The 18,902-nt window shown below is 59.3% G+C and overlaps 2 protein-coding genes across 2 annotated transcripts; both read left to right on the top strand.

Moving 5' to 3' along the window:
• Positions 1–6: 6 nt before the first annotated feature.
• Positions 7–3,160, top strand: LOC308057747 (neuroblast differentiation-associated protein AHNAK-like; the record flags this gene model as incomplete). Its single annotated transcript, XM_080411800.1, has 4 exons — positions 7–533; positions 626–779; positions 1,050–1,237; positions 2,861–3,160. Coding segments are annotated over exons 2-4 (642 nt in total), but the record flags the coding sequence as incomplete, so codon positions are not given.
• Positions 3,161–3,209: 49 nt separating this feature from the next.
• Positions 3,210–18,898, top strand: AHNAK (AHNAK nucleoprotein; the record flags this gene model as incomplete). The annotated part of the gene is made up of 3 exons (XM_080411801.1): positions 3,210–12,101; positions 12,213–15,292; positions 15,878–18,898. Coding segments are annotated over exons 1-3 (14,889 nt in total), but the record flags the coding sequence as incomplete, so codon positions are not given.
• Positions 18,899–18,902: the final 4 nt, after the last annotated feature.

Consider the following 18,902-nt stretch of genomic DNA (forward strand, 5'->3'; position numbering starts at 1 on the left):
GTTGGGTAAAAAGAGCTTCTCCGAGGGCAGCGTTGGTCTAAGGCGTATCGGCAATAACCTTTGGGTGGAATCGGAAGGTCGGGTGGTGACACTTGGTTGACTTGGTGATGGTGCCGTTGCGAAGGGTCCGTCGCTTTGGTTCCTCCCCACCACCCAACCTTCGAACTCCTTCGGTCGCCACGTGGAGGGCGGGCGCCTCTTTGGCCGCGTCGGTCCGAGGCGTATCGGCGATAACCTTTGGGTGGCCTGATGGGACGTGGTGGCCGTTGGCCACCCTGGGCCGTGGTGACGTTGGGTTCTCGCCCGGGTTCTCGCCGTGGAGCGGGGTGGCCCCGGGTGGAGCTGTAGCATGGGTGGCTTTGGCTCCCTTCCCGTCCCGGTGCGGGAGGAAGGGCAGAGCTCACGGGGACACCCCCCCACCCCCCGTTGTCCCCACCAGGTTGGGAGGGGGAAACCAGCGGCGGCTGCAGGGCCACAAGTGAAGGCAGCGGCATCACCGGGGCGGCGCCACCCAGGACCGGCATCACAGCAAGGTCAGTGGGACGGGACCGGTTCAACTCCTCTTCCTCAGCCTCTCCCACGCTCCCCACCCCCCCCTCACCCTCTGCCCCTCCTCCCGCCCCAGATGGAGAAGGAGGAGGAGACGCGGGAGATCCTGCTCCCCAACTGGCAGGGCAGCGGCTCCCACGGCATCACCATCGACCAGACGGACGACGGCGTCTTCGTCAAGCGCGTGCAGCAGAACTCGCCGGCCGCCAAGATGGGCGTCGTGAAGGAAGGTGGGACCTCGGGGGGGGGTGGGACCTCGGGGGGGGGTGGGGTGGGGAATGGGGGGGGGGGGGTCTTCGTGTCTGGTTTCACCATCCTGGTGCCACCTCGGTTGCTTCCTCCTCCTCCTTCTTCTTCTTTTTGGGCAATAACCCCCCGGTGGAAGCATCGTTGCCCCCCATCTTGCTGGTGGTGGTGGTGGTGGGGGGTCTCCTCCTTGCCTCTCCCCCTGAGATATCTCACCTCTCCCCCCTCTGCTGTCCCATCCCCCCTCCCCCCAGGGGATCAGATCGTGAGCGCCACGGTGTATTTCGACAACCTGCAGTCGGGGGAGGTGGCGCAGCTGCTGAACAGCATGGGGCACCACACCGTGGGGCTGCGGCTGCAGCGGAAGGGGGACAGGTCCCCCCTGGCCGGGCAGGGCTGGGGACACGACGTCTTCGCCGCCGGCAGCCCTGAGGTCGTCCTGGTGAGTGGGGAGGGGGCGAGGGGGGGGAGGGAGGGGGAGTGAGGAGGGAGGAAGGGGACGAGGAAGGGGCGAGGAAGGGACGGGGAGGGGGGCGAGGAAGCGGACGGGGAGGGGGGCGAGGAAGCGGACGGGGAGGGGGGCGAGGAAGCGGACGGGGAGGGGGCGAGGAAGCGGACGGGGAGGGGGGCGAGGAAGGGACGGGGAGGGGGGCGAGGAAGGACGGGGAGGGGGGCGAGGAAGGGACGGGGAAGGGGCGGGGAAGGGGCGAGGAAGGGACGGGGAAGGGGCGAGGAAGGGACGGGGAAGGGGGCGAGGAAGCGGACGCGGAAGGGGCAAGGAGGGGGCGAGGAAGCGGACGGGGAAGGGATGGGGAGGGGGACGGGGAAGGGACGGGGAAGCGGATGAGGAAGGGACGAGAGAGGGTGACAGGGAGGGGGACGAGGAAGGGACGGGGAAGGGGCGAGGAAGCGGACGGGGAAGGGATGAGGGAGGGGGACGAGGAGGGGGATGGGGAAGGGGATGAGGAAGGGATGGGGAAGCGGACGCAGAAGGGGAGGAAGGATGGAATGAGGAGGGGACGAGGAAGGGGAGGAAGAGGGGAGGAAGAGGGGACAAGGAAGGGGAGGAAGGAGGGGACAAGGAAGGGGAGGAAGGAGGGGACGAGGAAGGGAGGAAGGAGGGACGAGGAAGGGGAGGAAGGAGGGACGAGGAAGGGGAGGAAGGAGGGGACGAGGAAGGGGAGGAAGGAGGGGACGAGGAAGGGGAGGAAGAGGGGACGAGGAAGGGGAGGAAGAGGGGACGAGGAAGGGGAGGAAGGAGGGGACGAGGAAGGGGAGGAAGGGGAGGAAGGAGGGACGAGGAAGGGAGGAAGGAGGGGACGAGGAAGGGGAGGAAGAGGGGACGAGGAAGGGGAGGAAGGAGGGGACGAGGAAGGGGAGGAAGAGGGGACGAGAAGGGGAGGAAGGAGGGGACGAGGAAGGGGAGGAAGGAGGGGACGAGGAAGGGGAGGAAGGAGGGGACGAGGAAGGGGAGGAAGGAGGGGACGAGGAAGGGGAGGAAGGAGGGGACGAGGAAGGGGAGGAAGGAGGGGACGAGGAAGGGGAGGAAGGAGGGGACGAGGAAGGGGAGGAAGAGGGGACGAGGAAGGGGAGGAAGAGGGGAGGAAGAGGGGACGAGGAAGGGGAGGAAGGAGGGGACGAGGAAGGGGAGGAAGAGGGGAGGAAGAGGGGACGAGGAAGGGGAGGAAGGAGGGACGAGGAAGGGGAGGAAGGAGGGGACGAGGAAGGGGAGGAAGAGGGGACGAGGAAGGGGAGGAAGAGGGGACGAGGAAGGGGAGGAAGAGGGGACGAGGAAGGGGAGGAAGAGGGGACGAGGAAGGGGAGGAAGAGGGGAGGAAGAGGGGACGAGGAAGGGGAGGAAGGAGGGGACGAGGAAGGGGAGGAAGAGGGGAGGAAGAGGGGACGAGGAAGGGGAGGAAGGAGGGGACGAGGAAGGGGAGGAAGGAGGGGACGAGGAAGGATGGAATGAGGAAGGGGAGAAGGCAGGCACGAGGAAAGGCCGAGGAAGGGGAAGAGGAGCAGGGGAGGAAGCGCCGGGGCGCTGACGCAGGCTCCCGGCCGGCAGAGCGGCGACGACGAGGAGTACCGGCGGATTTACACCACGAAGATCAAACCGCGGCTGAAGCCGGAGGAGGCGGCGGCGGAGGGGGGGGAGGGGCTGCATAGCAGGACCATCACGGTCACCAGGAAGGTGACGGCGTACACTGTGGACGTCGGCAGGCACGGCGGGGCGAAGGACGTCGACGTCGTCGGCCCCGATTTTACCATCCGCATCCCGACCCGGGGGGACCCCCAGATCCCCGCGACGGAGCCCGGCGGAGGCGCCGAGGGCACCGGGCGGCACGCGGCCACCGGGGGGGCGGCCCCCCTGGCACCCACCGGTGACACCTCCCCCCCCCGCGGCCAGGCTGGACCAACTGGAGGATCCATCGCGGTGGAGAGGCCGGGGCGGGTCGTTCCTGGCGCGGCGACGCTCAGCGCCGCCGGCAGCTCGCCCAGGATTGAAGCCAACGGGCAGATGGGCAACCTGGAGGGGGGGTGGGGCAGCCAGGACGCCCGGTGGGACGCCAAGGGACACGGCTGTGGCGCAGGCGGCCCCGGCGAGTGGCTGGGGGGGTCGTCGTCGTCGTCGCCGCCGCACGTCACCGCTGCCCCCGCTCTGCACGGCGGTACCAAAGGCGCCGGAGCCGACGCGTCTGCGCCGGTGATGGACAGCCCGACCGTCGACGTGGGGAAAATCAAAATTCCCGTCTTGAAAATGCCCAAATTCGGGGTCCCGACGGCGGGTCCTGCTGTTCCCGCGCCACATGCGGCCGCCCCGGCCGCCCAGCTGGCAGGACCTGAAATCTCGGCTCCACCCACCGAACCCGCGATGCCCCAGGCGGATGTGGGCTTGAAGGGCACCGCGAAGGTCCCCTCCCCCGCACCGGAGCCCCACGGCTTGGTGGGTGGCAAAGGAGCCCACGTGGAGCTGGTGGCACCTGGCGTGGCCGTTCCCGGCGGCAAAGTCCAGATACCGCGGATGAACGTCCCCAAATTCACCGCCCGCGACGGGGGAGGTGCTGCTGCGGAGGGGGCGCTCCCCAAGGGGGACGGTGGCCCCGGTGGCCCCGAGGTGGCCATCCAAGGAGACTGGCAAGGCCCCAAGTTCAAGATGGTCGAAAGGCCCCAGATCTCGCTGGCGGACATCAGCCTGAGGGGCCCCCAGGTGAAGGGGGAGGTGGGGGTCACCGGCCCCACGGTGGACGGGGGTGTCCAAGGCCTTGGCTCCAAGGGTCTCCAGGTGGGCGTGAAGGCTCCTGATGCCGCTTTTGAAGGTCCAGAAGGTCGGCTGAAGGGTCCCTCGATATCCACCCCCGACATGGACGTTCATCTGAAGGGTCCTCAGCTCAAGGGAGAGGGGGACCTTTCGACTCCAAAACTGGGGGGTGACTTGAAGGGGCCTCAGCTGGACCTTCAAGGCCCCAAACTGGGAATGGACGCGCCGGACGTACACATCAAAGGCCCCAGAGTCACCATGCCCGAGATGCACATCAAGGCCCCCAAGATCTCCATGCCCGACGTTGACTTCAACCTGAAGGGCCCCAAGGTGAAGGGGGACGTGGACGTGTCTGTCCCCAAGCTGGAGGGTGACCTGAAGGGCCCTGAGATTGATATTAAAGGCCCCAAAGTGGATGTTGACCTGCCTGACGTGGAGCTGGAAGGGCCCGAAGGGAAGCTGAAGGGCCCCAAGTTCAAGATGCCCGAGATGCACATCAAGGCCCCCAAGATCTCCATGCCCGACGTTGACTTCAACCTGAAGGGCCCCAAGGTGAAGGGCGATGTGGACGTGTCCCTTCCCAAGCTGGAGGGTGACCTCAAGGGTCCTGAGATTGACATCAAGGGCCCCAAGGTTGACATTGAGGCACCTGACGTGGACGTTCACGGCCCCGAGGGGAAGTTCAAGATGCCCAAGTTCAAGATGCCCAAGTTCGGGATGCCGGGCTTCAAGGCGGAAGGGCCGGAGGTGGACGTGAACCTGCCGACGGCCAAGCTGGATGTTGAAGGTCCAAAGGTGGAAATTGAAGGTCCTGAGCTCGATGTTGAAGGTCCAGAGGGTAAGCTGAAGGGTCCCAAGTTCAAGATGCCCGAGATGCACATCAAGGCCCCCAAGATCTCCATGCCCGACATCGACTTGAACCTGAAGGGCCCCAAGGTGAAGGGGGACCTGGATGTTCCCACCCCAAAGCTGGAAGGGGAGCTCAAAGCCCCAGGCCTTGACATCAAGGGCCCCAACGTTGACATCGAAGCACCAGACGTGGACATCCATGGTCCAGAGGGCAAACTGAAGATGCCCAAGCTGAAAATGCCCAAGTTTGGGGTTCCTGGCCTCAAGGGGGAGGGTCCCGACATGGACGTGACCCTTCCAAAGGCTGAGGTGGACATTTCTGCTCCCAAGGTAGAGATCGACGTGCCGAGCGTGGACATCAAAGGGCCCGAAGGAAAACTGCAGGGCCCCACGGTGAAGATGCCCGAGGTGCACATCAAGGCCCCCAAGATCTCCATGCCCGACGTTGACCTGAACCTGAAGGGCCCCAAAGTGAAGGGGGACCTGGATGTTTCCATTCCTGCGGTGGGAGCCGAGCTGAAGGGTCCTGAACTTGACATCAAGGGCCCCAAAGTTGACATCAACGCACCAGACGTGGACATCCATGGTCCAGAGGGCAAACTGAAGATGCCCAAGCTGAAAATGCCCAAGTTCGGGGTTCCCGGCCTCAAGGGGGAGGGTCCCGACATGGACGTGACCCTTCCAAAGGCTGAGGTGGACATTTCTGCTCCCAAGGTAGAGATCGACGTGCCGAGCGTGGACATCAAAGGGCCGGAGGGCAAAGGCAAAGGTCTCAAAATCAAAATGCCGGAGCTGAACGTTCAGACGCCCAAACTGTCCATGCCAGACGTAGACCTGGGTTTGAAGGCCCCCAAACTGAAAGGAGATGCCGATGTTTCTGGTCTGAAGGTTTCTGGAGAGCTGAAGGGCCCCCAGATAGACGTGGAAGGTCCCAAAGTGGATGTTGAGATGCCTGAGGTGGACTTGGAATGTCCAGAAGGGAAAATCAAAGGCCCCAAATTCAAGATGCCAAAACTTAATATCAAAGCACCTAAAATATCGATGCCGGATGTGGACTTGAACTTGAAGGGACATAAAACGAAAGGAGAGATGGACATTTCCCTTCCCAAGGTCGAAGGGGACTTGAAGGAACCTGGTGTGAACATCAAGGGACCGAAAATAGACGTCGAGGTCCCAGATGTCAACCTGGAGTGGCCGGAAGCCAAACTGAAGACGCCCAAAGTGAAAACTCCTCATTTTACCGTGTCCGGCCCCAAACTGGAAGGAACCGACCTGGAGGTCAACCTGCCGAAGGGGGAGGGGGAACTTGCGGGGCTGGAGGCAGATATCGAAGGGCCGGAGGTGGATGTTGGAGGATCAGAAGGAAAATGGAAGGGCCCCAAGTTCCGGATGCCGAAGTTGAACATCAAAACACCGAAAATTTCTGTGCCGGACGTCGATCTGAACCTAAAGGGACCCAAAGTGAAAGGAGAGATGGGCGTCGTGGCTCCTAAGATAGAAGGTGACCTGAAAGGCCCAGAAATAGACATCAAGGGGCCAAAAGTAGATGTTGAGGCACCCGGTATTGATTTGGAAGGTCCCGAAGGGAAGCTGAAGGGCCCCAAGTTCAAGATGCCCGAGATGCACATCAAGGCCCCCAAGATCTCCATGCCCGACATCGACTTGAACCTGAAGGGCCCCAAGGTGAAGGGCGATGTGGACGTGTCTGTCCCCAAGTTAGAAGGTGACCTGAAGGGTCCTGAAATTGATATTAAAGGCCCCAAAGTGGATGTTGACCTGCCTGACGTGGAGCTGGAAGGCCCCGAAGGGAAGCTGAAGGGCCCCAAGTTCAAGATGCCCGAGATGCACATCAAGGCCCCCAAGTTCTCCATGCCCGACGTTGACTTCAACCTGAAGGGCCCCAAGGTGAAGGGCGATGTGGACGTGTCACTTCCCAAGCTGGAGGGTGACCTGAAGGGTCCTGAGATTGACATCAAGGGCCCCAAGGTTGACATTGAGGCACCCGACGTGGACGTTCACGGCCCCGAGGGGAAGTTCAAGATGCCCAAGTTCAAGATGCCCAAGTTCGGGATGCCGGGCTTCAAGGCGGAAGGGCCGGAGGTGGACGTGAACCTGCCGACGGCCAAGCTGGATGTTGAAGGTCCGAAGGTGGAAATTGAAGGTCCTGGGTTGGATGTTGAAGGTCCAGAGGGGAAGCTGAAGGGTCCCAAGTTCAAGATGCCCGAGATGCACATCAAGACCCCCAAGATCTCCATGCCCGACATCGACCTGAACCTAAAGGGACCCAAAGTGAAGGGTGAGGTGGACGTTGCTGCTCCAAAAATTGAGGGAGAGTTGAAAGGCCCTGAATTTGACATCAAAGGTCCCAAAGTCGATGTGGACCTGCCTGACGTGGAGCTGGAAGGCCCTGAAGGGAAGCTGAAGGGCCCCAAGTTCAAGATGCCCGAGATGCACATCAAGGCCCCCAAGATCTCCATGCCCGACGTTGACCTCAACCTGAAGGGCCCCAAGGTGAAGGGCGATGTGGACATGTCTGTCCCCAAGCTGGAGGGTGACTTGAAGGGCCCCAAGGTTGACATTGAGGCACCCGACGTGGACGTTCACGGCCCCGAGGGGAAGTTCAAGATGCCCAAGTTCAAGATGCCCAAGTTTGGGATGCCGGGCTTCAAGGCGGAAGGGCCGGAGGTGGACGTGAACCTGCCGACGGCCAAGCTGGATGTTGAAGGTCCGAAGGTGGATGTTGAAGGTCCTGAGCTGGACCTCGAGTGCCCCGAAGGGAAGCTGAAGGGCCCCAAGTTCAAGATGCCCGAGATGCACATCAAGGCCCCCAAGATCTCCATGCCCGACATCGACTTGAACCTGAAGGGCCCCAAGGTGAAGGGCGATGTGGACGTGTCTGTCCCCAAGCTGGAGGGTGACCTGAAGGGTCCTGAAATTGATATTAAAGGCCCCAAAGTGGATGTTGACCTGCCTGACGTGGAGCTGGAAGGGCCCGAAGGGAAGCTGAAGGGCCCCAAGTTCAAGATGCCCGAGATGCACATCAAGGCCCCCAAGTTCTCCATGCCCGACGTTGACTTCAACCTGAAGGGCCCCAAGGTGAAGGGCGATGTGGACGTGTCCCTTCCCAAGCTGGAGGGTGACCTCAAGGGCCCCGAGGTGGACATCAAGGGCCCCAAGGTTGACATTGAGGCACCTGACGTGGACGTTCACGGCCCCGAGGGGAAGTTCAAAATGCCCAAGTTCAAGATGCCCAAGTTTGGGATGCCGGGGCTGAGAGGAGAAGGCCCAGAGGTGGACGTGACCATCCCCAAAGCCGATATCGATGTTTCCGTGCCAAAGGCGGACATCGAGCTGCCCAGCGTGGACATCGAGTGCCCCGAAGGGAAGCTGAAGGGCCCCAAGTTCAAGATGCCCGAGATGCACATCAAGACCCCCAAGATCTCCATGCCCGACATCGACCTGAACCTGAAGGGCCCCAAGGTGAAGGGAGGTGCTGATGTGTCTGTTCCAAAGGTAGAAGGTGACTTGAAAGGACCCGAGGTCAATATTAAGGGTCCGAAGTTGGATGTTGACGTGCCTGAACTTGATGTGGAAGGTCCTGAGGGAAAATGGAAAGGCCCCAAGTTCAAGATGCCGGAGATGCACATCAAGGCGCCTAAAGTGTCCATGCCTGATGTAGACCTCAACTTGAAAGGTCCCAAAATTAAGGGAGAAGTGGATGTCTCCCTGCCCAAAATAGAGGGTGGTGTGAAGGGGCCGGATCTGGAACTCAAAGGGCCCAAAGTGGACGTAGAAGTTCCTGACCTTGACGTTGAGGGCCCCGAAGGGAAGCTGAAGGGCCCCAAGTTCAAGATGCCCGAGATGCACTTCAAAGCCCCCAAGATCTCCATGCCCGAATTTGACCTCAACCTGAAGGGCCCCAAGGTGAAGGGGGACGTTGACGTTGCCACTCCAAAAATTGAGGGCGAGTTGAAAGGCCCTGAGGTGGACATCAAAGGTCCCAAACTAGATGTCAACGTCCCCGATGTTGACCTGGAGTGTCCAGAAGCAAAGATTAAAGGCCCCAAGTTCAAGATGCCCGAGATGCACTTCAAGACCCCCAAGATCTCCATGCCCGACATCGACCTGAACCTGAAGGGCCCCAAGGTGAAGGGGGACGTTGATGTTTCTGCCCCAAAACTAGAAGGTGACATCAAAGGCCCAGATGTGGATATGAAAGGTCCTACGCTGGATATAGAAGCTCCTGATGTGGACATTGAGGTCCCAGAGGGGAAGTTGAAAGGCCCCAAGTTCAAGATGCCCGAGATGCATTTTAAGGCCCCCAAGATCTCCATGCCCGACTTTGACCTCAACCTCAAGGGCCCCAAGGTGAAGGGGGACGTGGATGTTTCTGTCCCCAAGATAGAAGGTGACCTGAAGGGCCCTGAAGCCACCCTAAAAGGTCCCAAAGTGGATATAGAGGCTCCTGATGTTGACCTACAGTGTCCCGAAGGGAAGCTGAAGGGTCCCAAGTTCAAGATGCCCGAGATGCACATCAAAGCCCCCAAGATCTCCATGCCCGACTTTGACCTCAACCTGAAAGGCCCCAAAGTGAAGGGTGAGGTGGACGTTGCCGCTCCAAAAATTGAGGGAGAATTGAAAGGTCCTGACGTGGACATCAAAGGTCCCAAAGTCGATGTGGACCTGCCTGACGTGGAGCTGGAAGGCCCCGATGGGAAGCTGAAGGGTCCCAAGTTCAAGATGCCCGAGATGCACATCAAGGCCCCCAAGATCTCCATGCCCGACATCGACCTCAACCTGAAGGGCCCCAAGGTGAAGGGCGATGTGGACGTGTCTGTCCCCAAGCTGGAGGGTGACCTCAAGGGTCCTGAGATTGACATCAAGGGCCCCAAGGTTGACATTGAGGCACCTGACGTGGACGTTCACGGCCCCGAGGGGAAGTTCAAGATGCCCAAGTTCAAGATGCCCAAGTTCGGGATGCCGGGCTTCAAGGCGGAAGGGCCGGAGGTGGACGTGAACCTGCCGACGGCCAAGCTGGATGTTGAAGGTCCAAAGGTGAATGTCGAAGGTCCTGAGCTCGATATTGAGGGTCCCGAAGGGAAGCTGAAGGGCCCCAAGTTCAAGATGCCCGAGATGCACATCAAGGCCCCCAAGATCTCCATGCCCGACATCGACTTGAACCTGAAGGGCCCCAAGGTGAAGGGCGATGTGGACGTGTCCCTTCCCAAGCTGGAGGGTGACCTGAAGGGTCCTGAAATTGATATTAAAGGTCCCAAAGTGGATGTTGACCTGCCTGACGTGGAGCTGGAAGGGCCCGAAGGGAAGCTGAAGGGCCCCAAGTTCAAGATGCCCGAGATGCACATCAAGGCCCCCAAGATCTCCATGCCCGACTTCGACCTGAACCTGAAGGGCCCCAAGGTGAAGGGCGATGTGGACGTGTCCCTTCCCAAGCTGGAGGGTGACCTGAAGGGCCCCGAGGTGGACATCAAGGGCCCCAAAGTGGATGTTGACCTGCCTGACGTGGAGCTGGAAGGTCCAGAGGGGAAGCTGAAGGGCCCCAAGTTCAAGATGCCCGAGATGCACATCAAGGCCCCCAAGATCGCCATGCCCGACGTTGACTTCAACCTGAAGGGCCCCAAGGTGAAGGGCGATGTGGACGTGTCTGTCCCCAAGCTGGAGGGTGACCTGAAGGGTCCTGAGATTGACATCAAGGGCCCCAAGGTTGACATTGAGGCGCCTGACGTGGACGTTCACGGCCCCGAGGGGAAGTTCAAGATGCCCAAGTTCAAGATGCCCAAGTTTGGGATGCCGGGGCTGAGAGGAGAAGGCCCAGAGGTGGATGTGACCCTCCCCAAAGCCGATATCGATGTTTCCATGCCAAAGGTGGACATCGAGCTGCCCAGCGTGGACATTGAGGGTCCAGAAGGGAAGCTGAAGGGCCCCAAGTTCAAGATGCCCGAGATGCACATCAAGACTCCCAAGATCTCCATGCCCGACATCGACTTGAACCTGAAGGGCCCCAAGGTAAAGGGCGATGTGGACGTGTCTGTCCCCAAGCTGGAGGGTGACCTGAAGGGCCCTGAGATTGATATTAAAGGTCCCAAATTGGATGTTGACCTGCCTGACGTGGAGCTGGAAGGCCCCGAAGGGAAGCTGAAGGGTCCCAAGTTCAAGATGCCCGAGATGCACATCAAGGCCCCCAAGTTCTCCATGCCTGACGTTGACTTCAACCTGAAGGGCCCCAAGGTGAAGGGGGACGTGGACGTGTCCCTTCCCAAGCTGGAGGGTGACCTCAAGGGCCCCGAGGTGGACATCAAGGGCCCCAAGGTTGACATTGAGGCGCCCGACGTGGACGTTCACGGCCCCGAGGGGAAGTTCAAGATGCCCAAGTTCAAGATGCCCAAGTTCGGGATGCCGGGCTTCAAGGCGGAAGGGCCGGAGGTGGACGTGAACCTGCCGACGGCCAAGCTGGATGTTGAAGGTCCAAAGGTGAATGTCGAAGGTCCTGAGCTCGATATTGAGGGTCCCGAAGGGAAGCTGAAGGGCCCCAAGTTCAAGATGCCCGAGATGCACATCAAGGCCCCCAAGATCTCCATGCCCGACATCGACTTGAACCTGAAGGGCCCCAAGGTGAAGGGCGATGTGGACGTGTCTGTCCCCAAGTTAGAAGGTGACCTGAAGGGCCCTGAAATTGATATTAAAGGTCCCAAAGTGGATGTTGACCTGCCTGACGTGGAGCTGGAAGGCCCCGAAGGGAAGCTGAAGGGCCCCAAGTTCAAGATGCCCGAGATGCACATCAAGGCCCCCAAGTTCTCCATGCCCGACGTTGACTTCAACCTGAAGGGACCCAAGCTCAAGGGTGATGTGGATGTGTCCATTCCCAACTTGGAAGGTGACCTCAGGGGCCCCGAGGTGGACATCAAGGGCCCCAAGGTTGATGTTGACGTGCCTGACGTGGAGCTGGAAGGTCCAGAGGGGAAGCTGAAGGGTCCCAAGTTCAAGATGCCCGAGATGCACATCAAGGCCCCCAAGTTCTCCATGCCCGACGTTGACTTCAACCTGAAGGGCCCCAAGGTGAAGGGTGATGTGGACGTGTCCCTTCCCAAGCTGGAGGGTGACCTGAAGGGCCCCGAGGTGGACATCAAGGGCCCCAAGGTTGATATCGAGACTCCCGACGTGGACGTTCACGGCCCCGAAGGTAAAATCAAAATGCCCAAGTTCAAGATGCCCAAGTTCGGGTTGTCTGGGTTGAAAGCAGAAGGCCCAGATGTTGACATCAGCGTCCCTGAGGCTGATGTTGCTCTTTCAGGTCCCAAGGTTGACGTCTCCGTTCCTGACCTTGACCTTGAAGGACCAGAAGGGAAGCTGAAGGCCCCGAAACTGAAGAAGCCCGAGATGCAGTTCAACGTCCCCAAGATCTCCATGCCCGACATCGACCTCCATTTGAAAGGCCCCAAAGTGAAAGGTGACTTTGATCCTTCTCTTCCCAAACTTGAGGGAGACCTGAAGACTCCTAAGCTGGAGGTCAAAGGGCCAGAACTGGAGGTCGAGGGGCCAAAGCTCGACCTGGAAGGAAAAGCTAAAAAATCCAGGTTCAAACTTCCAAAATTCGGCTTTTCTGGCCCCAAAGTGCAAAGCCCCGAGGTGGACGTGAAACTTAAAAAACCCGATGTTGAAATTGCTGGTCCGAAGGTGGAAGTTCAAGGTCCAGATGTGGACGGGCAGGTTAAAGCGAAAGGTTCGAAGTTTAAGATGCCTTTTCTGAGCATTTCATCCCCCAAAGTCTCGATGCCGGACGTGGAGCTGAACCTGAAAGGTCACAAGATGAAAGGGGAGTTTGATGTTTCCAGCCCCAAGTTGGAGGGTGACCTGAAGGGCCCCGAGGTGGACATCAAGGGCCCCAAAGTCAATGTGGAGGTGCCTGACGTGGACCTTCACGGGCCGGAGGGTAAACTCAAAATGCCCAAGTTCAAGATGCCCAAATTTGGGGTCTCTGGGTTTAAGGGTGAGGGACCGGAGGTGGACGTGAACCTGCCGACGGCCAACCTGGACATTGAGGGTCCGAAGGTGGATATTGAGGGTCCGGAGCTGGACGTTGAGGGTCCTGAAGGGAAGCTGAAGGGTCCCAAGTTCAAGATGCCCGAGATGCACATCAAGGCCCCCAAGATCTCCATGCCCGACATCGACCTCAACCTGAAGGGCCCCAAGGTGAAGGGGGACGTGGACGTGTCTGTCCCCAAGCTGGAAGGTGACATCAAGGGCCCTGAAATCGATATTAAAGGTCACAAAGTGGATGTTGACCTGCCTGACGTGGAGCTGGAAGGGCCCGAAGGGAAGCTGAAGGGCCCCAAGTTCAAGATGCCCGAGATGCACATCAAGGCCCCCAAGTTCTCCATGCCCGACGTTGACTTCAACCTGAAGGGCCCCAAGGTGAAGGGCGATGTGGACGTGTCACTTCCCAAGCTGGAGGGTGACCTGAAGGGCCCTGACGTGGACATCAAAGGTCCCAAAGTGGATGTTGACCTGCCTGACGTGGAGCTGGAAGGCCCCGAAGGGAAGCTGAAGGGCCCCAAGTTCAAGATGCCCGAGATGCACATCAAGGCCCCCAAGATCTCCATGCCCGACGTTGACTTCAACCTGAAGGGCCCCAAGGTGAAGGGGGACGTGGACGTGGCTCTCCCCGAGGTGGATCTGAAGGGCCCAGATCTGCACGTGAAAGGACCAAAAGTGGATGTTGACGTTCCTGACCTTGAGGTTGAAGGTCCCAAAGGAAAACTGAAAGGCCCCAAATTCAAAATGCCTGAAATGAACATCAAGGCCCCCAACCTGTCCATGCCAGACTTGGATTTGAACCTGAAAGGTCCCAAGTTGAAAGGAGGCGTCGATCTAGATCTCTCAGCGCCAAAACTGGAAGGGGACGTGAGCGTGCCGAACGTCAACATCAAAGGACCGCAAGTTGACATTGATGCTCCTCAGCTGGATGTTGAAGGGCCCGAAGGAAAACTGAAAGGCCCCAAGTTCAAGATGCCCGAGATGCACATCAAGGCCCCCAAGATCTCCATGCCCGACTTCGACCTGAACCTGAAGGGCCCCAAGGTGAAGGGCGATGTGGACGTGTCCCTTCCCAAGCTGGAAGGTGACCTGAAGGGCCCCGAGGTGGACATCAAGGGCCCCAAGGTTGACATTGAGGCACCCGACGTGGACTTTCACGGCCCCGAGGGGAAGTTCAAGATGCCCAAGTTCAAGATGCCCAAGTTCGGGATGCCGGGCTTCAAGGCGGAAGGGCCGGAGGTGGACGTGAACCTTCCAACGGCCAAGCTGGATGTTGAAGGTCCAAAGGTGGAGGTTGAAGGTCCTGAGCTCAATATTGAGGGTCCCGAAGGGAAGCTGAAGGGCCCCAAGTTCAAGATGCCCGAGATGCACATCAAGACACCCAAGATCTCCATGCCCGACATCGACTTGAACCTGAAGGGCCCCAAGGTGAAGGGAGATGTGGACGTGTCCATCCCCAAGCTGGAGGGTGACCTGAAGGGTCCTGAAATCGATATTAAAGGTCCCAAAGTTGACATAGATGTTCCTGAGGTGGAGATTGAAGGACCTGAAGGGAAACTGAAAGGCCCCAAGTTCAAGATGCCCGAGATGCAGTTTAAGGCTCCTAAAATCTCGATGCCGGACTTTGATCTGAACCTGAAAGGCCCGAAAGTGAAGGGGGACGCGGACGTGTCCGTGCCATGTGTGGAATGTGACCTGAAAGGACCAAAAGTGGACGTTAAAGGTCTTGAGTTGGATGCCAGTGCCCCAGATGTCCAAATCGAGGGTCCCGAAGGGAAGCTGAAGGGCCCCAAGTTCAAGATGCCCGAGATGCACTTCAAAGCCCCCAAGATCTCCATGCCCGAATTTGACCTCAACATGAAGGGCCCCAAGGTGAAGGGGGACGTTGACGTTGCTGCTCCAAAAATTGAGGGTGACCTGAAGGGCCCTGAATTTGACATCAAGGGCCCCAAAGTTGATGTTGACCTGCCTGACGTGGAGCTGGAAGGCCCCGAAGGGAAGCTGAAGGGCCCCAAGTTCAAGATGCCCGAGATGCACATCAAGGCCCCCAAGATCTCCATGCCTGACATCGACCTGAACCTGAAGGGCCCCAAGGTGAAGGGCGATGTGGACGTGTCCCTTCCCAAGCTGGAGGGTGACCTCAAGGGTCCTGAGATTGACATCAAGGGCCCCAATGTTGACATTGAGGCACCCGACGTGGACGTTCACGGCCCCGAGGGGAAGTTCAAGATGCCCAAGTTCAAGATGCCCAAGTTCGGGATGCCGGGCTTCAAGGCGGAAGGGCCGGAGGTGGACGTGAACCTGCCGACGGCCAAGCTGGATGTTGAAGGTCCGAAGGTGGAAATTGAAGGTCCTGAGCTGGACCTCGAGTGCCCTGAAGGGAAGCTGAAGGGTCCCAAGTTCAAGATGCCCGAGATGCACATCAAGGCCCCCAAGATCTCCATGCCCGACATCGACTTGAACCTGAAGGGCCCCAAGGTGAAGGGTGATGTGGACGTGTCCCTTCCCAAGCTGGAGGGTGACCTGAAGGGCCCTGAAATTGACATCAAGGGCCCCAAGGTTGATGTGGACCTGCCTGACGTGGAGCTGGAAGGGCCCGAAGGGAAGCTGAAGGGTCCCAAGTTCAAGATGCCTGAGATGCACATCAAGGCCCCCAAGTTCTCCATGCCCGACGTTGACTTCAACCTGAAGGGCCCCAAGGTGAAGGGCGATGTGGACGTGTCCCTTCCCAAGCTGGAGGGTGACCTGAAGGGTCCTGAGATTGACATCAAGGGCCCCAAGGTTGACATTGAGGCACCCGACGTGGACGTTCACGGCCCCGAGGGGAAGTTCAAGATGCCCAAGTTCAAGATGCCCAAGTTCGGGATGCCGGGCTTCAAGGCGGAAGGGCCGGAGGTGAATGTGAACCTGCCAACGGCCAAGCTGGATGTTGAAGGTCCTGAGTTGGATGTTGAAGGTCCAGAGGGTAAGCTGAAGGGTCCCAAGTTCAAGATGCCCGAGATGCACATCAAGGCCCCCAAGATCTCCATGCCCGACATCGACTTGAACCTGAAGGGCCCCAAGGTGAAGGGCGATGTGGACGTGTCTGTCCCCAAGCTGGAGGGTGACCTCAAGGGCCCTGAGATTGGTATTAAAGGCCCCAAAGTGGATGTTGACCTGCCTGACGTGGAGCTGGAAGGCCCCGAAGGGAAGCTGAAGGGCCCCAAGTTCAAGATGCCCGAGATGCACATCAAGGCCCCCAAGTTCTCCATGCCTGACGTTGACTTCAACCTGAAGGGCCCCAAGATTAAGGGCGATGTGGACGTGTCCCTTCCCAAGCTGGAGGGTGACCTGAAGGGCCCCGAGGTGGACATCAAGGGCCCCAAGGTTGACATTGAGGCACCCGACGTGGACGTTCACGGCCCCGAGGGGAAGTTCAAGATGCCCAAGTTCAAGATGCCCAAGTTCGGGATGCCGGGCTTCAAGGCGGAAGGGCCGGAGGTGGACGTGAACCTGCCGACGGCCAAGCTGGATGTTGAAGGTCCGAAGGTGGAAGTTGAAGGTCCTGAGTTGGATGTTGAAGGTCCAGAGGGGAAGCTGAAGGGTCCCAAGTTCAAGATGCCTGAGATGCACATCAAGGCCCCCAAGATCTCCATGCCCGACATCGACTTGAACCTGAAGGGCCCCAAGGTGAAGGGCGATGTAGACGTGTCTGTCCCCAAGCTGGAAGGTGACATCAAGGGGCCTGAAATTGATATTAAAGGTCCCAAAGTGGATGTTGACCTGCCTGACGTGGAGCTGGAAGGGCCCGAAGGGAAGCTGAAGGGCCCCAAGTTCAAGATGCCCGAGATGCACATCAAGGCCCCCAAGATCTCCATGCCCGACGTTGACTTCAACCTGAAGGGCCCCAAGGTGAAGGGGGACGTTGACATGTCACTGCCGGGAGCTGAGTGTGAACTGAAAGGTCCCACGGTGGACATTGGTGCTCCTAAAGTGGAGATCGGTGCCCCCGATGTGGACCTCGACGGCGCCGAGGGGAAATTCAAGCTGCCTAAATTCAAGATGCCCAAGTTCTCCATGCCGGGCTTCAAGGGAGAGGGAGTGGATGTGGATGTCACCCTCCCAAGGGGTGACGTTGCCATCTCGGGCCCCAGCGTTGAGGTGGAGGTTCCTGACATGAACGTGGAGGGAAAAGTCAAAGGTCCCAAATTCACGATGCCCGAGATGCACCTCAAGGCCCCCAAGGTCTCCATCCCTGACGTTGACTTCAGCATCAAGGGGCCCCAGCTAAAAGGAGATGTCGATGTTTCCGGGCCCAGGCTTGAAGGTGACCTGAAAGCCCCCAAAATAGACATCGAGGCTCCAGATGTGACCATCGAAGGGCCAGAAGGGAAACTCAAAGGCCCCAAGTTCAAGATGCCCGAGATGCACATCAAGGCCCCCAAGTTCTCCATGCCCGACGTTGACTTCAACCTGAAGGGCCCCAAGGTGAAGGGCGATGTGGACGTGTCCCTTCCCAAGCTGGAAGGTGACCTGAAGGGCCCCGAGGTGGACATCAAGGGCCCCAAAGTTGATGTGGACCTGCCTGACGTGGAGCTGGAAGGCCCCGAAGGGAAGCTGAAGGGCCCCAAGTTCAAGATGCCCGAGATGCACATCAAGGCCCCCCAGATCTCCATGCCTGACATCGACCTCAACCTGAAGGGGCTGAAGCTGAAAGGTGACGTTGACCTTCAGGCTCCCAAGCTTGAGGGGGGGCTGAAGGGTCCTGAAGTTGATATCAAAGGCCCCAAAGTCGATATCGAGGGGCCAGAGGTCGACGTTAACGGTCTGGAGGGGAAAGTCAAGATGCCTAAAATGAAGCTGCCCAAGTTTGGCTTCAAGGGAGAAGGTCCAGAGGTGGACGTGGACCTGCCGAAGGCAGAGGTTGGTCTTGCAGGCCCCAAGGTGGACATCAGCGGCCCGGAGGTGAGCGTCGAAGGGCTGGAGGGCAAAGTGAAAGGTCCAAAGTTGAAGGTGCCTGATATGCACGTGACTGTTCCACACATCTCGATGCCGGAGATAGACTTGAATTTGAAAGGCCACAAAACGAAGGGTGGCTTTGACCTCTCCACCCCGAAGGTAGAAGGTCACCTGAAGGGTCCCGAGGTGGACATCAAAGGCCCGGACCTGGGAATCAAAAGCCCTGAAGTTGACGTCGAATGTCCCGACGTGTCCATTGAAGGTCCGGAGGCCAACGTCAAATTTCCCAAGTTTAAAAAGTCCAAATTTGGGTTCGGGATGAAGAGCCCGAAGGCAGAAATCGAGTTCCCCGAGGCAGAGGTGACCGTGGAGTCGCCCGACGGCAGCGTCGGGGGGAAGGGGAAGAAGAGCAAGTTCAAGATGCCCAAAATCCACATGGGTGGCCCGAAAATGAAAGGGAGGAAGGGTGGGTTCGACGTGAGCGTGGCGGGCGCCGAGCTGGACGCCAACTGGAAATCGCCCGAGTTGGACGCGAGCGGGGCGGGTCCGGATGTCACCATCAAAGGTGACGCCACCGTGAAGTCCCCCAAGGGGAAGAAGCCCATGTTTGGGAAAATCTCTTTCCCCGACGTCGAGTTTGATCTCAAATCCCACCGGTTCCGGGGGGACGCGTCCGCGGTGGTCCCCAAAGTGGAGGGGGAGCTGAAAGTGCCCGATCTGGAAATTTCTGTGCCGAGCGCCAAGGGTGATGTCAAGGGCCCGAGTCTCAGCGTGGACGTTGAAGCTCCGGACTTGAGCCTGAAGAAACCGAAATTCCAACTTCCTGGTGGGCAGGTGGGCGCGGGGGACTTGGGGATGGGGGTGGACCTGAAAGGACCCTCCGTCGCCGCTCCCTCCATCTCGGTGCCAGACGTCGACTTCGGCGTGAAAGGACCAAGGGTGAAAGGTGGAGTCAACGTTCCTGGAGCAGAACTGGAAGGTCCTGAAGGAAAAGTGAAGTTGCCCCAGG

Source organism: Falco punctatus (assembly GCF_963210335.1).
Source record: "Falco punctatus genome assembly, contig: scaffold_295, whole genome shotgun sequence".
Classification (NCBI taxonomy): Eukaryota; Metazoa; Chordata; class Aves; order Falconiformes; family Falconidae; genus Falco; species Falco punctatus.